This window comes from Stegostoma tigrinum, chromosome 11, assembly GCF_030684315.1.
Source record: "Stegostoma tigrinum isolate sSteTig4 chromosome 11, sSteTig4.hap1, whole genome shotgun sequence".
In the NCBI taxonomy this organism is placed as follows: domain Eukaryota; kingdom Metazoa; phylum Chordata; class Chondrichthyes; order Orectolobiformes; family Stegostomatidae; genus Stegostoma; species Stegostoma tigrinum.
The window spans coordinates 46,226,447-46,249,017 of record NC_081364.1 but is presented as its reverse complement, the minus strand read 5'-3'; the positions used below and the strand labels follow the sequence as shown (position 1 = coordinate 46,249,017).

General features: G+C 38.6%; 1 protein-coding gene across 5 annotated transcripts in view; it reads left to right on the top strand.

Annotated features, from left to right (window-relative positions):
• slc25a26 (solute carrier family 25 member 26) overlaps positions 1–22,571 on the top strand; it is a 212,392-nt gene that overhangs the window by 31,261 nt on the left and 158,560 nt on the right. For all 5 annotated transcript variants that reach the window (XM_048547940.2, XM_059649929.1, XM_048547937.2 and 2 more), the window contains exon 4: positions 17,625–17,729. In XM_048547940.2, coding sequence (XP_048403897.1) covers positions 17,625–17,729 — 105 coding nt within the window. The remainder of the gene's footprint in view (positions 1–17,624; positions 17,730–22,571) is intronic.

Below are 22,571 nucleotides of genomic sequence, written 5' to 3'. Positions count from 1 at the left end.
TTTAACTGTATATTGATCCAGAAACATACAAAAAAAAGTCTATGAAGATTTGAGTTTTATTTTGTTAAACAACTGAAGCACATGTTAGTATTTAAGTTATTTGGAATCAAAACTGATTTTCTAAGCTGAATTGAATTAACCTTGGACATCAAGTTTGTAGTATTGTATTGTTATGCTTTTGATCAATTAATTCTATAAATTATATTTGAATTCTGAACTTAGTTTCCTTCTATGTCAAGTCCATAACCACTGGCAAGGTAGAAGGTGATAATTGAGTTACGAGAAATCTTTTCAGCAATAGAGTGTCCAAGTGTGTGGTATTTAAACCCAGGCATGTTTAACACTGGAAACTAGGTGGTTCTTCCACAGGGTGTTGCTTGGAGGCTGACATGTCAACACAGATTTGTCATTGATTTAAGGAGACTGAAAATATTGGGACTGTGAAAGTTGCTATTTTCATTGTTCCTAGTGTTTCTCTTTAACCAGCATTCTAAATGGGGTAGCAATGCCTGCAGATTCTGTTGTCATTTTTGTCAATTGAGTACTAGCCTGGGCTTTCCATAGACAAAGTCAGGATAACACCATCCGTTTAGCAGTTTTTTGGAGCCTCAATTGCTCTGACTAACAGTAGAGCATCAATTATCACTTTTTCCTTTCTTAAAAAAAATGCTAATTTTGGATTAAGGCATCTGTTGCCATGATGTCTGTTCTCAAAATAGGTTTCTCTGTTTGTAGAATTGACTTCCAACCTTAGGGAGGCACATCAGTAAAAGGATACACCAGGCAGAGATTCTGCATCAGAAGTTACCTCTGGCACAGGAAAACAGAATGTAGGTTTGTGATCTTCTTCAGAAAGTCTGAAGAATTGAACATAACAAGTAGGAATTGCCCATTGGACCCCTTGAGCCTGCTTTGCCATTAGTAGTAAGATCATGGCTGATTTGATTATGATTTTGACTCTATTTTCCTCTTTGCCTGTCAACTCATGTATGGCAACATGCTGGTGCTATATATAATCAAGGTTCAGAGAAGATCATAGAATCCTCGCAGTGTCGGAATAGGCCCTTGGGCCCAGTGAAACATCCCACACATCGCTGAGCAATATGGGCAATTTAACAAGGCCAATCCACCCAGCCTTTGGACTGTAGGAGGAAACCAGAGCACCCAGATGAGACCCACGCAGACATGGGGAGAATGTGCAAACTCCACACAGACAGTCACCAAAGGGTGGAATTGAACCCAGGTTCCTGGCGCTGTGAGGCAGCAGCTTTAACCACTGAGCCCCTGTGCTGCCCCTTTGGTTTTAGCAAGGAGCTTAATAGAGTTGCCAACCTGCTACTTTTGCTATGTATTACAAATTATATTATGTCAGGTGACTTTCATTCAATATTTGCTGATTCCGCACAACTTTACAACAATTGAATGGAATCGGTGTATCTGATATACGTCGTAATTTAGAGATTCTTTGGACTCCCACAGTGCTTTGAATAAGCAGCCAGTTCACAGTATTTGGAAGCAATGTATGTTCTGCGATCCCTGGATGGCATATCTTTAATACTTGATGTTTGTTTCCTCTTCACAGGTAGATCCAGTATCTTTTTATGTCTTGCCATTAACATCCTTTGAGCTGGCACATGCCTGAAGGTTATGTTTCAGTGCAGTTAAGATTCCATTGACTAGTTGACCTCTGAACACTGGAGAAGTACCACTACTAGTACTATGCAAGATTCTCCAGATCTGAAAACAAGAAAGGCAGTCAAACATGTCAAGTCAATGTGCCCAACATTGAGGCACTACTCACTTAGACCCAGGTTCGCTGGGTAGAACACATTGTTTGTATATCTGCTGTCAGACTCCAGAAACTATTGCTGTAATTGGAACTTGGTCACAGCTGGAACACTTCAGCAATGCCGTCACAACATTCCTGAAGAGCTCAAATGTTCTCAGCAACTCCGTACGCGTACCTGCTTTGTGATGGACTAAAGTGGAGAAGGCATCGAAAGTGCAGAAACGGAAAGTGCAGGAGAAATTCAGCAGGTCTGGCAGCAGTGGTGGAAAGAAAAGCAGAGTTAACTTTTTGAGTCCAGTGACCCTTTCTTATGAACTGAAGACGGTCAAGAAAGGAGTATTTGTGCTGATGATGGGGCAGGGCTGTTTTGGGGTTGGGGAAAAAAATGTTGGTGGGGATCGGGGTGTGGGGTGGGGGGGGGGGGGGGGGGAAGATGTGGGGTAGAGAGAACAAATAGAGTACGTGGCGATGGTGCCCAGAGAAAGTGATGGGGTGGCGGGGTGCGTGGTGGAATGAAGGAGAGGTAGATAGAGATTTCTGATGATAAAATGATAATAGATGGGGTGCTAACACAAAGTGTAAATATTTAAAAATGGATTGGCTTTTCTGGGAGCATCTCATGCAGGCAGGACTGAGGGTGTGGGGAAGACCACAAAAAAGGAGAGGGTATTTATATTCTGAAATTGCTAAACACAATGTTGAGTCCTGACGGCTACAAGGTACCTAAGGTGGAAGATGAAGTGTCAGTTCCTCCAGCTTTTGTTGAGCCTCACTGGAGAATTGCACTAGGCTGGAGACGGAAATGTTGGCATTGGAACACATGGGTGGTATGTTGAAGTGCCACACATTGTCACACAAGTTTGGGGTCTTTTTTATGACCATATTAGTGTGCCTTGAAACTTCATTGGAAGTGTTTGGAGAGGCAAAAGCAAACAGTGAAGCTCTGAAAGGTAGGAGTGATGAAATGACAAAAATGATGATGGTACAAGGCATGGTAAAGCAGTAATGGGACAGGTAAAGAAAGAAATGATGGGTTCAGAGGAGGTGTAAAAGGTGACTGCAGAACTATTACCAGCATCTGCTGTCTGGTGGAGAATAAATGGGAGGAGCGGTCACAAGTTAAATTACTGAACTCTTGTGTTGAATCTGAGAGGTTGTAAAGCACCAAAGTAAAGATTTGATGCTATAGCTTGAGCTTCCATTGACTTGAAACATTTTTAAAATGATTAACAATGATATCCCTTTATCTTTCAATTGTTTCCTGTTATTCTTGAATGTTATAAACCTCTCAATATTTGGGACCCAATCCTTGTGATCCTGAAGTCATGTCTCTGTTGCAGCTAAAGGATTGTCTAATGTATTAATTCACTTAAATTTATGCTGTAAATTTGCTTACTTTGTTATGAATGCTATATGCATTCTGATACAGAGCTGTTAGTTTTGTCAATTAGCTTGACTGTTTGTAATTGTGTGTTACCAGTTATTAATGCCTAAAGCTATTGATAATAGTTGTCTAGCATGGAACTGATGAAAGTGTTTCACAAAGAGCGAACTGACATTGCACCAAAGATTTTGGAGCTTGAGCACTCAGCAGTTTCAAAACAAAGAAGTTTTGGCCTTGAGCAGCATGCTGGTCAAGAATCTGGTCCAGCTATAGCAAAAGGCCAACCTTCTATTCATCTCCTGAATGTTGTTTTGTACTTGATCAGTAGGTGTTAATATTTTAATAACGGGACACTTTTATCTTTCTATCATTGATAGTTGTATCTTCTCACCATTTAGAAAATGCACTAACCTATCTTCCTTCGACCTAACTTAGAAGCTTTGCATTTTGCACATTGAACTCTGCCTGTTCAAGATTTGTATTCTATGTGCAAAATCTATCAATGGCCCTTCTCAATTATAACGCCAAATATAATGTCAGCAAACTTAGATGAATTGCGCATGCTTCTTTTCATTAAAGTAATTCGGGTAAAGTCATTTACATAAATGTAGTAAAAAGCTGAGATCCCAGTTCATCCTGGCAAGGCATCACTAATGGCATCTTGCCTAGAAAGGTACATATCTATTATCCCTCCACCCTCCAAACTAATTCCCTACCCGAACCATTATATTTCCTCTAATTTCATATGCTGTCCTTTGTGGAACTTTGTTGAATCTTATTGCGAGGCCCAAAGAATAACATCCATAGATATACTCCTATCTGCCATATCAGGTGGTACTTTCAAAGAAAAAGTTCAGCCAGTTTTGTTGCCTTGACATCCATGTTAGCACTTGGATCAGCTTGTATCTTAGCGAAATCAGACTCATTCTGTGCCTGATCACCAGCTCTAGGAAGTTGCCCCACAGTTGTTGATACACTGGAACATTAAAGACTGTTAGTTATCTACACTGTCTTCCTTAAATAATATCATGACTTGGGCAATATTTCACTCTTAGAGACTAGTTCCTGAACAGAATGTATTTTGGAAGAGCATAAGTTGGGGTAGAAAGCTTTGGGTCTTGCTTATTTTACTGTTTTTAATCTTATTAGTTTCTCCATCCCTGTTTTTAAAGCCTTGAAACTAGTTGGCTCATCCCTTAGATTTATTTTTCAATTTCCTTTGTATCTTGGTCTCTTCTTGGGTATCTCATCATGCATAGCCAATATAGCCAAGACTACCATTTTCAGTCTGGATCACCTGTATTTCCTGAGATTATTTCTAGCACCCCCTACCTCCCCAACCACCACCTCTCGCTCTCGCTCTCACTCTCTCTTTGATATATGTAAAGAAAACATAATTAGGTACCTCAGTTTTTTTTTCCTGTATTTGCCTTCTGGCTGCACTTATGCTTCCTTTGTAGCTCTATTTTTCAGTCTGTGGAGTTTCTCCTCTTCTTTACCTTTTGCTTTAGTTGTGGCCCAGTGTTGTTTGATCATGACTATCTTCAGGTCAATATGAAGAGAAACAAACTGGAAATCACAATGGGTAAGGCAGCATCCATGGAGAGAGAGCGAGCGAGCTAGCCTTTTTGAGTCCAGATGACTTTTCATCAGAGCTGATGTGAAGTGTGGAGGAGACAGCATTTAAGCAACGGTGGGGGAGTTGGTTTGATGAGGGAGAGAGGCTGCTAAGACTGCATATTAAGTGATCACATGGTGAGAAAAACACAACATGAGTCTGCCAAACTGGGTAGAATAGACATTCCCGCTAGAGTGGGGGCAAGGGAGAGAGGACATGGTGACATGTAATGAGTCAAGCTAAAAGAAAGGGAAGGAATGGGAGTGAGTTCATTGTCTGAAGGTGTTGAGCGTAACATTAAGTTCATAGGCTGTTAAGTGCCTAGTCTGAAGATGAGCTGTTGTTTCTCCAGTTTACGCTGGAGCACTGCAGCATGCCAAGGACCGACAAATGAGTGTACAAATCACACTGTAAACCGGAGGAGCAACATCTCATCTTCAGACTAGCCACTTTATGGCCTTCTGGACTTAATGTTGAGATCAACACTTCCAGGTTGTGAACCCACTCCCATTCTTTCCCTTTCTTTTAGTTTTATTTGTACTCTCTGTCACTATGTCCTCTCTCCTCTGTCCCCACTCCAGTGGGAGTCTGTTTCTTCGCAATCTGGCAGTTAGACACACCATTGTTCTGCCATTTGTCCCATTCCGATCACTTAACCTGCACCATCTACATCCTTCTCCCCAGCACTCCAATACCCCACCACACTTCATATCAGCTCTCATGAAAAGTCATCTAGACTCAAAACGTTAGCTTGCTCTCTTTCCACGGACGCTGCCTGACCCGTTGTGATTTCCAACATGTTCTTTTCTCAGTGCAGATTCCAGCATCTGCAGTAATTTGCTCCTGAGGAGAAACAAACATCCACATTTTTGCATACTCATCGTTCTTACTGCTTGCTTATTCTTGGCTGGTTATTACCTAAAGGATACACATCTGTATGTACCCACGAAGATTACATAAAACTCAGTAAAGGAGTTCATACCGTGGAAGTTAATGGTACTAAAGATGGGTGTCGTAGCAACCATGGAAAAAGAAAGAAGTTTAGCGATGTTTCAGATAACTTCAGTTTATCAAAAAGGCTCTAAAAGAGAAAACTTAAAGGTCAGGGAAACACAAAGGGTCCAAAGGGATGTTCAAATGTTTAGTTGACTTATATCATTTATGTGCAAAAGAAGTTCCCTTCAAAAGGAGAGAAAGGGTCAAACTACTTCCATTCCAGATCATAACTATGATATGAATTCTGAATCTACTCTGGAGAAGTAGGTTGTCTGAGGGGGGGCTGGATACCATACAGTCATACAGTATGAGAATAGACCCTTTGGTCGAACAGTCTATGCTGACCTCGTCCCCAAACTTAGCTAGTCCCACCTGCCTGTGTTTGGCCCATATCCCTCGGATTTATTTACCAAACCAAATGTCTTTTGAGTGTTGCAACTACCTGCATCCACCACTTTCTCTGGGAGTTCATTGCAGACATGAACCAGTCTGTGTTTTTTCATAAAGTTGTCCTTCCTGTCCTTTTTGGAAAACTTTCTCCTCTCTCACCTTTCAAAATATGCCCCCTAGTTTTGAACTTGCCCATCCTCAGGAAAAGACCTTTGCTACTCACCTTTTCTATACCCCTCATGATTTTGTAGACCCCTATAAGGTCACCCCTCAACCTCCTATGTTCCAGTGGGAAAGGTCACAGCCTATCCCACCTATTTTTATACCTCAAACCTTCCATTCCTGGTAAACCTTTTCAGAACCCTCTCCAATTTAATAATAATCTTCCTCCAGCAGGGCAATCAGAACTAGACACAGGAACTCAAAAAAGGCCTCACCAACATCTTGTACAACCTCAGCATAAGGTCCCAACTCCTATACTCAAAGTTCATAACAATGAAGGATTGATAACAACTGCTACCGGGAGACAAGGCAGCGAACTACATAATTTTCCCTTGATAGGCCAAGTTATCATCAATTCAAGAATCATTGTTAAAATTTTATCAATAGTGAGTGAAGTAGGTTATACTTTTAAAATTTTGAATTTTTTTTAGTCAAAGTTATCACTTTTACATGGAATGTAATCTTAAATTAGCCATCTGAACCCCAATCAACATTGGATGCTCAATTTCCTTTTGACTCTTGATATGTGAAAATCCATTTGATAAATCACTTTGATACACTTGAAATGCTTTTGTAACCTTGAGCTTATTCCATAAGTTAATTATGCCTGTTTAAGTACTTTCCAACGTCTCATATTAAATATTTGTGGTTGTTATTTTAATATTAATGAGAAAATGTTAGTTTATAATTTAATTATCTTTCTTTCATTTGGCAATAAGAGGCTAAGACTGACTCAGGTATCCACAGTGTGTGAGATTCTATAAGAGTTAATGTAAAAATCAAGTTAATGTAATTTGGATGGACTAATTTAAGTGAGCCAAAAAGATTTAACTTCAAATAATGTTTCAGATGGGAATTAGACACCCCACATGGTTCTTGTCTGAGTCAAAAAAGAAAGTGGTCAAGGATGAGATTGGGTGTCTTTCTCTTAAGTATGAAATAAATCTTGCAAAGGTTTTGGGATACTCAATCATTATTGTCTTAGATTATACTCATCAAGTTTGCTGCTCTTGATGTTAATTATGAATCGAAACACATACTGTACTCTAAACTTTGTGTCTGATTGTCATTGAAGCTTTTTACTTCTGATATACTGGAGAGTAGCATTTTTGCTGAAAACAGGCACGCATAAATGTAATACCACAAAATGATTTAGTTTCCTTAAAAGTACCTTTTTATTTTCAGTTTTTGTTTTGTCTCCTAACCACCAACATATCACTGCAATCATAGTCATAGGGTCATACAGCATGGAAACAGACCCTTGGGTTCAACCAGTCTATGCCGACCATAATCTCAAACTAAATTAGACCCACTTGCCTGTACTTCACCCATATCCTTTCAAACATTTCTTATTCATGTACTTACCTAAATATCTTTTAAATGCTGTAACTGTGCTCATATCCACTACTTCCCCTGGAAGTTCATTCCACACACAAACCACTGTCTGTGTGGGGGGGAAAAAATGCTTCTCTTGTCTAATCTTCTCACCTTTAGAATATAGCCCCTAATTCTTGAAATCCCCCACACTGGGAAAAGACAGCTGCCATTCACCTTATCTATAGCCCTCAATAATATACAAAACTCAATAAGGTCACTTCTTTAAGACAGACTGTATATCTTGCCCTCATTCATTGACACAATGACTTTGAATAATTTATTTTAAGTTCTCTGCTGACATGGGTTTCTATTTAAGTCCAACCTCCCACTGTGGCCTTCCTCTTTCTGATTCTTTGTCTTCATTCTTTGACTTATTTCATGCTTCATGCACCACAGTCCCTTTGGGCTGTTCCTTCTGGTTTTTCATAAGAATGGTAATATTTCTGTTAGAATTTTATGTTTGAAGTCAAAACAAGCTGCTGTTTGATTTGCTAACTTGTGTACACAACAGTTGAATATAGGACATGGGAAAATGTTATTTGGGGACAGTGTGCCTACTGCCATGAATGTGTACATCAATGAGTTGGATGCAGATCGAGTTTTGGAATAAAGCTATGTATTTTTGTTTGCACACAGCACAGCAAGCATTTACTGAGGCAATTTAAAAGCAAGGCCTGCATTAAACAAACTTATGACCAGACCTGAAGCAACTTCTTCCATTAAATAGTGGTGTATTTTTCTTTGGAAAATGCAGTGAGTGGAGAATAATTAGAGAAACAATTATTAATTTTCTGTCAAAACGTGCTAAATTATGTGTTGAAGAATCAATTTGAGTCATTTACAGAATCAAAGTATGGAGTGTGTTGTTGATGGGTGCACTATCAGATTTTCCATCCTGGCGAGGTATAGTGGTGCCACAATGTGCAGCCGGCAGTACGTGTTTCTTATAGATCCTTGCAGAATTTTAAATTGAGTAATGTTCACTCCTACAGTGCGTGGAAGTTTCATCTTCATGAAGAATAATAGCAGAATAATCTAGATATTTTGCAGGATGACAATGTTTGTTTCATGCATGACGTATTGTTTTATTTCTGTAACATACACCACTGAACACTCCAACTGTAGAAATTTTGTTCATATGAAGTATTGTGCCCACAAAATCCTTTAATATTGTGAGTCATTTGTGTCAATCTATATGGATATTTTGTCTGGGTATTATCAGAAATAAGAAAATGGTTTGATTCTGCTCATGTTATGTTTTGTTCTATATAGGGTGTTGTTGCTTCATGTGCTTCAGTAAATTGTAACTGATTCTATTGTTATGTGACGCTGTCAATCAAAATATTGCTAAATTGATCTTGTCACTACGTTACAGAGAAACAAATGAAAATAATTGTAGATTTTTTACAGCATTGATCAGTTAATTATATTTCTCAAAGACATATAACTGATCTTGCACTGAAATTAAATTAATGCTTCTGAACAAAATGAGCGATTTGATGTTGACACAAAGTTAGTCCTTACAGTGGAGTCTAGTAAAGGTGGCATGGTGATAACCTTTGAGTCAGGAGATTTGAGTTCAAGCCTCACCTGCTGCAGATGGTAGTAATGACATCTTTGAACAGGCTGATTGGAACATATCTATGAATGTGTGCCTGTGAGACTGCTTATTTTGTTTCCTTGCAATACCGAAACATACCAATACATAATATAGGCAGTCCTTGAGTTGTGAATGCGTTCCCTTCTTGAGTCCTTTCACAATTCGATTTGTACACAAGTTGGAACACCATTCAGCAAACTACAAAATAGCTATTTTTAGTGAATGTTTGTATATCGAATTTTTAAAAATACACCTCCGTATGGGATCATGTTCATCTGTGTTAATGTTCGTAAGTTGGGTTTTTTTTTTGTAAATCGGACCTTGTACTGTTCTTTCTCTCTCACATTATTCAAAATGCATTCTTTATAAGAATGCTAACTTTACTATCTAATGTTCAAAGCACCATTCACAAACACTGGTCAGTTTTTAAAAAGAAGTGAGACTTTTTGGAGAAAAATGGAAACAACTTTTCTTTTTCTCTGTTATTTCGAGGAATGTTGGGGTTGATAGCCATTTGTTGCCCGTCCCTTACTGCTCTTAACCTGTTGCTTATTAGGTCACTGTGACGGGTAGTTGAGAGTCAGCCATATTGCAAAGGGTCCGGATTCACATGTCAGTCAGACATGGTAAGCTTGGTAGAACTTTAATAAACCAGATGGTTTCATTAGCCATTACTGAGACGAGCTTTATCTTCCAGATTTATTAATTAAATTTAAATCACATCTGCTATCAGGTCTACTGAGCATTTGGTTTTTGGAGTATATTGGTTTACCAGACAAGTAACAATATACCATCATCTCCAAAAGAGATTGGGAGTGAAGTACCTCCGCCAGAGTAGGACTGAATGGGTAATAATGAGATGAAAATTTTGGGCTGAGTATTGTACATTGTAACCCTTAGTGAATCTCATGTAATTGAGAGAAATTCTGTATTGCATGTCGTCATGTCAAACTTGCACTGTTACGTAAAGTACCTTTATAAATTTTCTAGGTGATATACATTTTTGGAAAATAAAGTTTGATTATGAGGGATGGGAACATGGGGTTAATGAGTCATTCCAAAAGCAGAATTAGGCCATTAATTAATGTTCATAGAGGCAAGTGGGGAAGGTGAAAGGCTAAAATTTAGGGAATATATTAGGAATGAATGCAAATTGGGGGGTGATTTGTTGGTGGAAATTGACCAAATCGGAAGGCAGTGTTGTAATCATAATGTCACTGAGCTAGGAATCCAGAACTCTAGGTTTTTGTTCTGGTGATTGATTGAAATCCAAGCGGAGTCAAATTTTAAAAGCCTTGAATAAAAAGTGAGCTAATGGATCTCATGTAACCACTGTGAATTGTTGTAAAATCCCAACTCAAGCGTGGCTGAGCAAGCAGCTCCCACATTCGATTAATGAATAATGAAAACAAGTATGTTCAAAGAATTGAATAAAGGTTGCCCACAGGCACACATTCATAGATATCAATATCATTGAGGGAAGGAAATCTGCCCTCCTTACCTGGTCTGGTCTAAATGTGATTCCAGATCTACAGAACATGGTGGATACTTCACTGCCGTAAGTGCAATTAGGGAATAGGCAGTAAAGCATGGCTGAGCAAGCAGCTCCCACATTCGATTAATGAATAATGAAAACAAGTATGTTCAAAGAATTGAATAAAGGTTGCCCACAGGTTGTCTCTGCAACGTCTATCAAAAATGTGGCTTTTATTAAAACTCATTCCCGGTTTGTTTGGGTGGTGAACACTCCAGTCCACGTGAGAAGCATCTGACAGTTCATTTCTTTGTTGCAATAATACCACCAACTCCCTCATAGACAGGATGCAGGGAGAAAGAAACATGAGGAGAAACAAAGATAGTCTAAAGTCAAAAGGAACGGAAAAACATGGGGGCCAGAGAAATAAACAGAAACCGGGTGATAATAGCTAAGAAAGACTGGCCATGTTCTCTCTTGACATGTAACACCATAAGAGACTTAGAGTTTGGTTGTTTTATAAATTTCCATTCATTATTCTGTGCAGGTAGGACTGCAGCTTTATTCTAACTAAAGTTTACCAATAAGATTTTTAAAGTCAGCATTACAGAGTGAGGTGTGGGAGGGTGTGGAGTGTCAAAAGTTCTGGAAATTTGTTTTATTTTATTGCCGGCAAACAGCCCACAAGCAGAGTTGTCATTTTATTTTCAGACTTGACATTGCCAAGCAGGTTTGAGTGATGTTGCCTCATGCTCGATTTCAAATGAAGTGGGAGAGGGAATAGAAGTGTTTATGACCCCAGATGAGACCACCAGTCCTTGTGATCATAATTACGAAAATACTGGACAGGCTGGATCTCCTTTTTATGATTCATGTTGAAAGAGCATAATCTTTTCAGGAATTGAACATTGAAAAACCAAGGGTACTGGAATAAATGTCAAGATCCCAGGGTTGAATTGAAACATCAAGAAAACATCTTTATTATATAAAAATGAGTGAAATTAAAATAAGCTGGAATGCCTAAATGGGTGTAGTGAGCAGATATGGTAATGAATGTCCACTGTACACATTATACATCCAACTTGAGCTCTAACATTCAGGATTAACGCGAGGTAAATAGCAGTTAACTGACAAACTGAAGTTTAAATGTAATCATGACGGATCCCACCCAAATGTCAGTGAAACCATGGATCACCAAATCTCATTGCAACTCTGACCTTTTTTACGAGGGATTTCAATTCCTTACTTTTGAAGATTTTTGGTATGTTTTTGAAACTTCTCCAGCCTGGACAGTCTCAAACACTGTTCATGTAATGGTAATTCAGTATCCTTTTCTGAGACCAAGTTCCTTAAGACTTCTCTCAAGCATCTAATTAGCCGGACAATTTCAGTTTTGGTCACATGGTTAGGTTAAGCCACCACTGAGCCTTTCTAGGCCCAATCAAATAATGACTGCTATGGGTTTCTGTCACCCCTTTCTTAGCCGAGCTGATCTATCTGTGGCTTCCAGGGGCATCCATGGCTGAACTGTCTGGAGTCTGTTTAAGTCAGCGAATGGGTTTAGAGCTGCATCTTTTCTATTTTGATTGTATAAAACAAACATGGGCAGCCTTCTGAACTACTATTTGCTCAATGTGTTTTATCAATGACTAAATCTCAGCATTCGAATTTCCTTTTTCTGAGCTGTCAACCTCTTCAAGAACATGACCCAAAACTTTTAAGTGTATTAGACTTCAAGGTGCTTTGCTATGTTTATCTCTTTTTTTTTGTTGTTGCTAAACATTTAATACATAAAACTAAAAATTATATAATAATCATATGAATCATGAATTAAGTGTTTGCAACAGTAGAACCTAAGACATTCAAGTCGAGGTTAAGGCTGTACATAAAATGTTTTGGGGGCAGGTCTGCAAAGACTGTGACGTTATGTGTTTTTTGGTTGAATTATTTAACTTTTTTTTTCCTGCAGAGACAGTGGGCTTGGTTGGAATGTTATGAATTAATTGCAGGCTTTTTTCTTGAGAGGATGAGCACGCCAGGCTCAAAGATTAAGTTTTGAAGGTGATTTCTAACCATTTGTAGGCCTTGAGATAATATTGTTGTAATGTGTCGGCTCACAGCGACTGAGGTAGGAGGTACGTAGGAATTTCTAAGAGAAGACCAGGATGGAGTCAAGGCAAGGGCATTGTACTTCAGTGGAATTATTAGTAGAAGTGGATGAAATTATTGGGATCAGTTCGGGGCTAAGGGAGAAGGTTTTGGAGAATGGAAAGACACTGTTAATATATGTGCAAAATTCAAGGGTGATCTTAGCTGAGGTAGATTAGTGACTGGACTCATGAAACTGCTGAAGCATGTCTAGCTATAGTGGATCATCAACAACATTATGACTATTTGTACATGGAATAATTAGTTAAAATGTTAACATTTCTAAATTGCAAGTGAGCAGAATAGTATGAAAGCAAGGCCGTTTAGGATTGAATTCAAGAGGCATTTTTCCATGTCTTTTCCAAATGGCTCTGGAGGTTGGATCAATTGAAATTTTCAAGCCTGACACGGATAGATTTTTGTGTATGAACCAATATGAAGGAATCGTGGATAACTATAAGATCATCAGATGTAGGAGCAGGCATAGGCCAATCAAGGCTGCTTTGTCATTCAGTGAGATCATAGATGATCTGATAATCTACATCACTGCTTTGATACCTTTTCCCTATAACATTTGATTCCCTTACTAATTTAACATCAGTCTGCCTAAGCCTTAAGTATACTTCATGACACAGCCTTGACAGCCCTCTGAATTTCAGATTCACTAATGACTCCTGGTGTTGTTCACCATGATCTAACAGAGAAGAACAGTTTCCTCACATTCATTTTGGAAAAAAAAAGTGCACACAACATTTGGTATGCAGCCTGAAGAGATTAAATTGTCTATAAATTTGTTCTCTTGTACAATATTTATTGCACTCTAAGGAAGATGTTGAAAATTCATGTGTGCCTATGGCATGTTTTATTTATCAGGATTTCCTCACACATCTCAGAAGATTGCCAATCAACGTTGTACTTCTAATGTGCTGTACATTTGATATAGTTGCCATCTTGATTCAGTAAATATTTGCAGTTCTTTTCAATAGCTGTTCAACACAAACTGAATGCAAATAACATTTTAGTGATCAGCTGCTGCAAATTATTGTTTTAAGATTGAGAAGACTTACTTTTGGAGAAAGTATTTTACAGCCAAAGCAGATTTGTTTATACCTGTGTACCTCTTCCATTTAAGAAATTGATATTTAGCAAAGCAGGAACAGAGATGAATAAATTGGATGTAAAATGAAATATCTCAGTCCTTCTTGAATAATAATCTCCAGTTTAGTATACTTTCTTTAGTCTATCGTAAATGGAGAATATTTCAAGCATTTTAATGTCTAAGTTCTCTTGTGGATTTTGAATATAGTGTCATGTTGTTCTCAAACATAAACTCTGTAGACCTGTCTCAATTCTTTAAAAAAAATTCAAAGTTAATTCTAAATGAATGCAGAATGCTGAGGAAATCACAAAGACCTGCTGACCGCTTTGTGCCTCATTGGTTAGTGAAATTGTTGCACCGTTGAAGCCTGATCTCCCTGCTGGCTCCTTTGTACTCCACAGCTGGAGAGATTGCTTTTCATCTCTGACTTTTTAATAGTTCACCTTGTCACCATATTAATAAGAGATAAAAAAGCCAGCATAAGGACTTGCAGTGACATGAAGTGTGAAGTGCTATAAATATTTGTGTGCTTCAAAAGTTGACAATTCTTATTTCTTTGGCATATTGAGGTCATATGTTATTCTTAACCTTAAGAATTCTGGGTGTTCTTGAAATTATCTCTTTGGATACACAAAGGAAATGACAAGTGAAGCATATTGCTAAATGTGTTCACAATTGGCTTGAGTTTCCTTGTATGAGTGGACCAATCGGGATTCAGCAGACTTGTAGAGAAATTGTTACATCTCTCTAGCAAATAAAATTAACATTATCTGCCTTCTATTTTGTCTTTCACATTCAAATGCTTCATTAAAAATGTAATTGAGACAAACTTTTCTTTTTGACTTATTAGCATAAGTTTTTCCATTTGAAGTCCCAAAACCTGTTTAAATAGTTGCAATGATTGCTCAGGATACTATCCAAGTGTTGTGTGAACGGGTCAGGAACTTTTTCTGGTCTCTTGTCAGATGAGAAGATTGATGGGAATGTAATGTAATTTGTTGACATGAATGCTAACGTATCCCTTTGTTATTTTAAGTGTGCTCTTCATTAAAGATGCAATGCACAAAAATTAATCTTGATTGGAAGAAATTTTAAAAAAGACTTGGCTAGAATTTAAACAGCTGTTCTTCTCACTTGAGTTTTGGAACATGTCCATGGGTTACCACTACGTCTGGTTGGATAGGTAACCATTGACTATTGATTGAATGTAAATTGGATTTGATGGTTGAAATCTGAGAAAAAAATCATTAGAGATAAAGTCCTATTCACTTACATCACTTAATTGTTTATACACAATGATATCAAACTAGAACAACTGTTTAATAACTTAGTTATATGGAAACACAGCTGAGACAACAGGATAATTTGATGGAGATAACACTTTGAAGGGATGGCGTGGAACATAGAAATTGACTGTCAGAATTGGATAAGGACTTTTGAACAAAGGAATTTGAATGTTGAGATTTAGAACTGACTACAGGAGAAAATCTAAATACAGATATTTGAGACTAGAATATTGTACAATAGTTAGTGATTACAACAGAAATTGGATCAAAAGGAAGCATATGTTCAGTTGATATTTGAAGAAATGTATTTGATGGGATATGGTTAACACTGTAAGCATGTGGGATTTGGGCTAGTCTGCATGTGAAGATTAAATACCGACAATTTTGAAGCAGGATTACGGTTGTTATGTAAGAGAACATGGCTGGACATTTGGACACATCATCCTGGAAAGTATTGAAGATAAAATATTATTCACAGTTGACTGAAACAGTTGACTTATCTGGAATTGTTATTCCCTGAATTACTGCCATGCGGTCTTTTATGCTTAATGTCCCATCTGAGACCTTGATAAACTTGAGGTGACACAAAACTTTGCTTAAGTCCATGCTTGCAGGATGTCCCATTTCTTGGTGACCCCTGTACTGTTGACCTAATTTGGCTCTTGGACATCGTGACTGACTCTCAACCTTGATTTCAAGTCCCTTCATAGGCTTGCCTTTCCCTGTCTCCGTAATTCCCTTCAATGCAACAATCTCTGTTGTGGATTCTTCAACTTACATAAAGAACAGTTGCCAATACCTCAGCTTTACCTAAAGATTTTTTGGCTGAGGTGGTGCAGAATGACAAGCCACAGAGTGCATTAATTGAACAATATTACCAATAAAATGTTGTCAATAATTACAAGTCAGTCTGAGCTTTCTTTAGGTTTTTGAATTTTCAGTTTTCATGAGCTTAGTTAAGGTCAATTGATATGCTTTATTATCCAGGTACAGAACTGCCTGAAGTACATTACTGGGACTGCTGAAATAAATGTTTATCTTGCAAAAATATTCTTTCCATTATTTTTGCAACAATTAGTCTGTTTTCTTTCTCATAGTTTTGGCACTTGCAAAGCCATACATCACCATAATTGTGTGAAAATTGGTAAAAAAAAATCTGTTCATTCGATATGGAATGCGCACTTGCTCACCATCAGAACTCTGTAACTTATGTAAATCCAGTGAGCTTAGGTACAAGTTTACAAAGTTAATGTTCATAGCCCCTTGAGCACATGCAAGCGCAATAGACTTCAACTAGGTAATTCTGCTCAGATTATTTATGCTAGTTGTCCATGTACACTACTACTTTCTCAAGAAACTAACTTGCATTGCTACCTAAAACTGAATGGGAAGGAATTCAAGCTCCTGATGTCATTAAATGCTGAGAAAAGCTAGCCAACTGTCTTGTAATTTCAACTGCTGAGTGAAAGAATAGAAGTATTGCTATTTTCATAATTTCCCGGTTTAAGTGAAACAGTATCATGTGTGGCTCAGTTGGTAGCACCCTTGCCTCTGAATCAGAAAGTTTTTAGTTCAAATCTGGAAACCTGAGCAGAAAAGTCTCGAGATTGAAATCACTGAGGGAGCTTTGCATTGGAACAAGTGGTGTTCTTTTTTGGATGAGTGATTTAAAAACTGTATCCTCACTCAGAAGACATATAAGACCCCATAGCAATACGTTTTGAAGTTGACCAGCGGAGATATTTGTGTGTTCTGGCCAACCTTTACTCCTCAAAATTACATCAATCCTTGGTAGTTTTTCTTTTGCACAGTAGAATTACCTCACATTTGATGAGGGGCTGGCAAGAAGCACAGTTCGGGTGCTTTTGTGCTCTTGTCTCAAACTTTTTATTAATATGGAAGTCTGTCAGTTTTATGGAATCTTATGTACCGCACTCACTGCTTTTGATGTGCACCAGCTTTTAATTCAAATGTTAAGTATCTTTGAATTACTCTATTTTGAAAAGACCAAGGTGAGCTGCTTGTGTCCATGTTAATGGAGCATTCTTATTGAGTCAACCTAGGTCAAATAATGAATCTTAAATTTGTTTTCTTTTTATTACAGCAATCTGAGGAATTTGTTTTCTCAAAATTGCATGTTTAGTTCAACATGTACTTGCGTTTTCCAAAATTTCACACCTTTTCTGATTTATACTGACCTAGATCTATATGTATTTGATGTCATGCTTTGATTATTTACAGGCTGCATGTCTGATAAGGGTTCCATCGGAAGTTGTCAAACAACGAGCCCAAGCTTACCCCTCACTGGGTACCTATAAGGTGTTCCTTGATACCATAAGGCAGGAGGTAAGCTTCACTATATAATGAACTGGCTGTGTTGCAGATGTGGTAAACTCATGAAGAATTAAATCCCAAGAGAATGGTTTTGAAAGTTGGATTAAGCAGAGCTGCACAATAGTATGGAGGCCCATGTGTCACATGCAGGTGTCTCTATGTAGTGTGATATGTTCATAAATGTAGTTTGTTTGAAATATTGAGCTGTGCCGTAATACATTGAATACCTGCCTGGTCAAGTTTATGTGGGTATGTGCAAGGAATAAAAATACCTCTATTCCATTTGTGCAGTGAAATCAGAAGCTGTTTGTTGTGCTTTTTTGCATGTGAAATTTAGCAAAGCATTTCAGTTCAAGCTCAGCACATTTCCATGGGCACATCTCATTGTGTACCATTGGTGGTCTTGAGAGAGGTTGGAGGAATTGGTCTTTAAAATGAGATTTAGCACTAGATGAAATCCATAATCTTTTTCTGCGTATCACGCTATTTTCAGAGATACACAGTATAGTCCACAGTTTCGTCAGTGTCATCAACTGTGTTTTTGTGTTTTCATGCTGCAAAATTTGGGAACACTGCAAATGTTTGTGGCGTTGTCCTGGGAAACAGACGAGTAAGTGGGTAGGCATTAATTAGAATCGTCAGATCATCACACCTTCCCTGTTGAACTGGACAGTGCGTCTACAATGCTTATTATCTGGTGTTGACCATCTTCATGTAAATATCTATGAAAATCATCATGCTGACCTCCGTATAAAGAGGAACATAAATGCCTTGTTCTTCAGTTGGTTGACTTCACCTTACTCCTCATGCTATTTATTGTCTTGTGAAATTGTCATCTGTTTGAAATAAACTTGCTAGAAGCAGTAGACAATTACGGCTTCCTTCGCTACCTTCCACACCCATACCAGCAAAATATGGAGCTCCAGGAGAGTTGGATTGATACCCTGCTTCCTATTGATGGCCTCAGTAAATTTGTCATCAATATTATGTTTTCATGTTCTGCAATTCCTTTTCTTTTGTTGATGTTTTTGTTCCATAATACCATGAGACTATAACACACAGAAGCAGAATTAAGCCATTCAACTCATGGAGTCTGCTCCATCATTTGGCCATGACTGATCTGTTTCTCAACCCCTTTCTCCTGCCTGCTCCCCATAACCCTCGATCCCCTTACTCAGCAAGAACCTATCCATCTCTTCCTGAAATACATTCAATGACTTGGCCTCCACAGCCCCCTGTCGCAATGAATTCCACAGATTCACCAGCCTGTGGCTAAAGAAATTCTTCCTTATCTCGGTTCGAAAAGTTCATCCCTTCACTCTGAAGCTGTGCCCTTGGATCCCAATCTCTCCTACGAGTGGAACATCTTCTCCACATTCAGTCTATCCAGGTCTCTTAGTACCCTATTGGTTTTAATCCAATCCACCACTCATCCTTCTCAAGTCCATTGAGTATAGACTCAGTTGTCATTGATTTCTGATATGACAAGCCCTTCATCCTTGGGAATAAGTTGATAGACCTAAGAGAATAAGGACTTGAAGAGGAAGTAACCACTCTTTTGAGCAAACAAGCTGTAGAGCTGGATGAACACAGCAGGCCGAGCAGGAAGACTGATGTTTCTGGCCTAGAAATCTAGGCTGGGTTTCTGTCAGAGAAATCATGTCTGTGGGCAGTGAATTAGCTAAGCAGTCGGCATTGAAAAGAAGTCCAGAATAGTTCAGTGACGATAAGAAAAGGGTTTAGGCCCGAAACGTCAGCTTTCCTGAATGTTGAATGTTAAATGATGGCTTCTCCAGCATGTTGTTGTATTTGAGTATGCTGAGGTCTAACCATGTCACTTTGGTCAGTGGTTGTGTGACCTTGACAGAAAAGGCTGGTTTACGCAGTGAAAGCAGAAAGCACCTCTTTTGTTGACACTGATCAATAGTTAGGCTGATTTGCCACTCTGGAATTGTGATTTTTTTTTGGGATTTAGCTGTGCTTTGGCAGGTATGTTTGACAACACAAATGGGATTTTGTGTCCAATCCAAATTCGACTCCGGTTCACTGAATATCTTATCAAATTTAAAAAGAAACCAGGCAGCGCTTTTCCCAACTGTAGCATGAGAGAAAGCTAGAGAAGACAAAATACTGTGGACTCCATTTGCATGCTAATTAATTTCCTTTTGAGCTGTCTCAGACAGCCATAAGATAAAAATGGAAGAAGGAGGTCATTTATTGAATCCCTGAAGGTAATTTTTATCGGCTTTGGGTGGCTCTTAAGCCTGCAGATTGCAAATGAAATCAAATAGGCAGAAATAACTGCTCCAAGGGATTTGGCATCCCTATCACCAGTGCCCTGCAGCTTTTTGTTTCTAGAAAAATTACCCTGCACAAGAGAGTTGGTCCTTGTTGAAGGAAACCAGGAAAATGGCTATCAAAACCATTTTATTAGCATTGTGAAATTGCTGAAACTGTAGTTCAGAAAAATCATTTTTTGTCGAGTAATTCAGACTGCATTTTCATCTCTTTTTTGAATATACTGCTTCTGATAGTTCCTTGTAGCTTCAGATTGCGCATTCACTCTGTGTCCCGTTTAAGAAAGTGATTGGCTTAGTGGACAAGGATAAGTATTTTAATTTTGAGTGAATGTGTCGTGTCTGTCACTTTCACTGTAAATGAATGCATACTTCATTTTGCACTACACCATGGCTCCAGTTTTTACTGTTGAAATGAAGATGTCTGGGCAGTTGATGGGGCATGAGACATTTTACCTGCGGTGGACCCTACCTCTGCTCAGCACTGATGCAATGCCCTTCTGTCACACTGATTCTGATGACCCCAGAAAGCTGCCTGCAATAGCTTCATAAGCAACAGACTTAACAAAAAGCTGGTCTTAGCGCAAAAACTAGTCATACTTCCGCATAAAGCCATTTATTAGTCCTCCTCTACTTGTATCAATGTTCATATTGAGAAAACCTGTGTCCTACAGTCATTTCCCCACCTTAACCAAAATCGTTCTGCATTTTACCTGTTAATGATTTATGAAAAAAGGAGCACAGTCACAAATCTTCCTATTATGTTTCATATCCACTTAACTCCCCACAATTTGAGTTCTGCTTATGTTTGCTTCATGACCTGCATATGGCAGGCAAGATTTTGTGCGGCTGATACTTTCCAGCTGCAGTCTTGAGGCACTTTGGGGTGCTTTTCCTTCTCTACATTGAGAATCACTTTTGCCTTTGAAGACTAAGTGTGAAGGCATTAAAAAAAACTTTCGCCGACAACTTATCTTTGTATAATGCCTTTATTATAATAAAACAACCCACTATACATCTGCTTGCCATTATGTGGAAAAAATGTTGAAATGCTTGAGGACCTTTGTTAATGGGGATGTGATCAGATGGAGAAAATGAGTGTGCTATCGACCAGGAATCTGACTTGTCTACCCCCATATAAATACTGTGACTGCAAGAGCAGGTCAGAGGCTGGGAATTCCACAAGTCCAAAATTGCCAGATTCTATACAGTGTCTACAAGTCAGGAGCTTGATATAATATTTTCCACTTGCCTGGATGAATATGGCTCTAACAATATTCCAGAAGCTGAAAACCGCCCAGGACAAAGCAGTCATTGTATTGACAGCCAATCCACCATGTTTAATGTTCACTCTCTCCACCATCTGTGCTAGTGGTTTTTACCATCTACCCCCAAGATGCTCTGCAGTAAGTCTCCTAAGTTTCTTTGACAGCACTGTCACCACTTCCATCCCAAACCCCTGCCCCCACCTACACACCACACCTCTTTCTCCCCCACCCCCATCCAGAATAACAACGACAGCAGGTGGATGGGACATTAGAATACTACTTGCAAGTTCTGTTCCAAAGCCACAGACCATTCTCCACGGAGATTACACTGTAATTCCTTGATTGCTACTGAAACACGCACTAGTTAACGGCATGTAGGAGTACCTCTGCCGTATGAAAGCAACAGTTCAGGAAGAGAACGTACCTTGCCTCACAACAATTAGTAATGAGCATTAACTTCTGGCTTTGCCAGTGGTGCCCATTATCTGTGAACAAAACAAAAGAAAATCATTTTCTCACTCAAGTTCTGATTATTTCCTTGTACATCAACTAATTGGGAGAAGTTAACAAATAATTTGTGTGACTGAATACCTCTTGATGGACTTTGCTAGAGTTGGTACTCGGTGCTGTGGTCTTTTGCTTTCACTGGGCATACTGGATACCAAAATTAGGGATAACCCACTCCGTATTTCTGAGCAAGCAACCTCAATTGAAAAGTCTGCCGATTTGAAGGCCCTAAAGTGATATTGCAATGATTAACATGGTTGCTGGTCTGCTACTATAATAATACTACACCACTGTATTTTTGTCTTTTCTCCTACTCCTTCCTGAAGCAGCAAGATTCCTATAGACGGGACTGGGATCATTCGAAGCAGTTGGGTGCCATTGTGATAGTGCAGTTTGTAGGGAAATCCAGCTTTGTTCTTTGTGACTGGTACAAGCCTTGCCTTATTTGATGATCTATATTCTGAATTGTATTTTCATTTTCATTAAATTTTACTGAGCTGCATAAAAATTAACTTGGTAGAGTATTTATTCATAACAGCTACCATGCGTAATGTCAATGGAATTGAAAAAAATAATTTAGTGGCATTGAAAGGAGAAGAGTCGGAGCATGTTTTCACATTCCGTTTACCTTGCAATATAAATTGCCAAGTACTGAGCCCTGTTTATTTGCAAAAAGTCTCATTTCGTGTCTGCATTTTATGAGAGTAAGAGCAACCAGCGGTTGACATTGGAAATTATGTAAAATATTCATGAGAATTGAGTGTCTGGGATATATGGAGAGA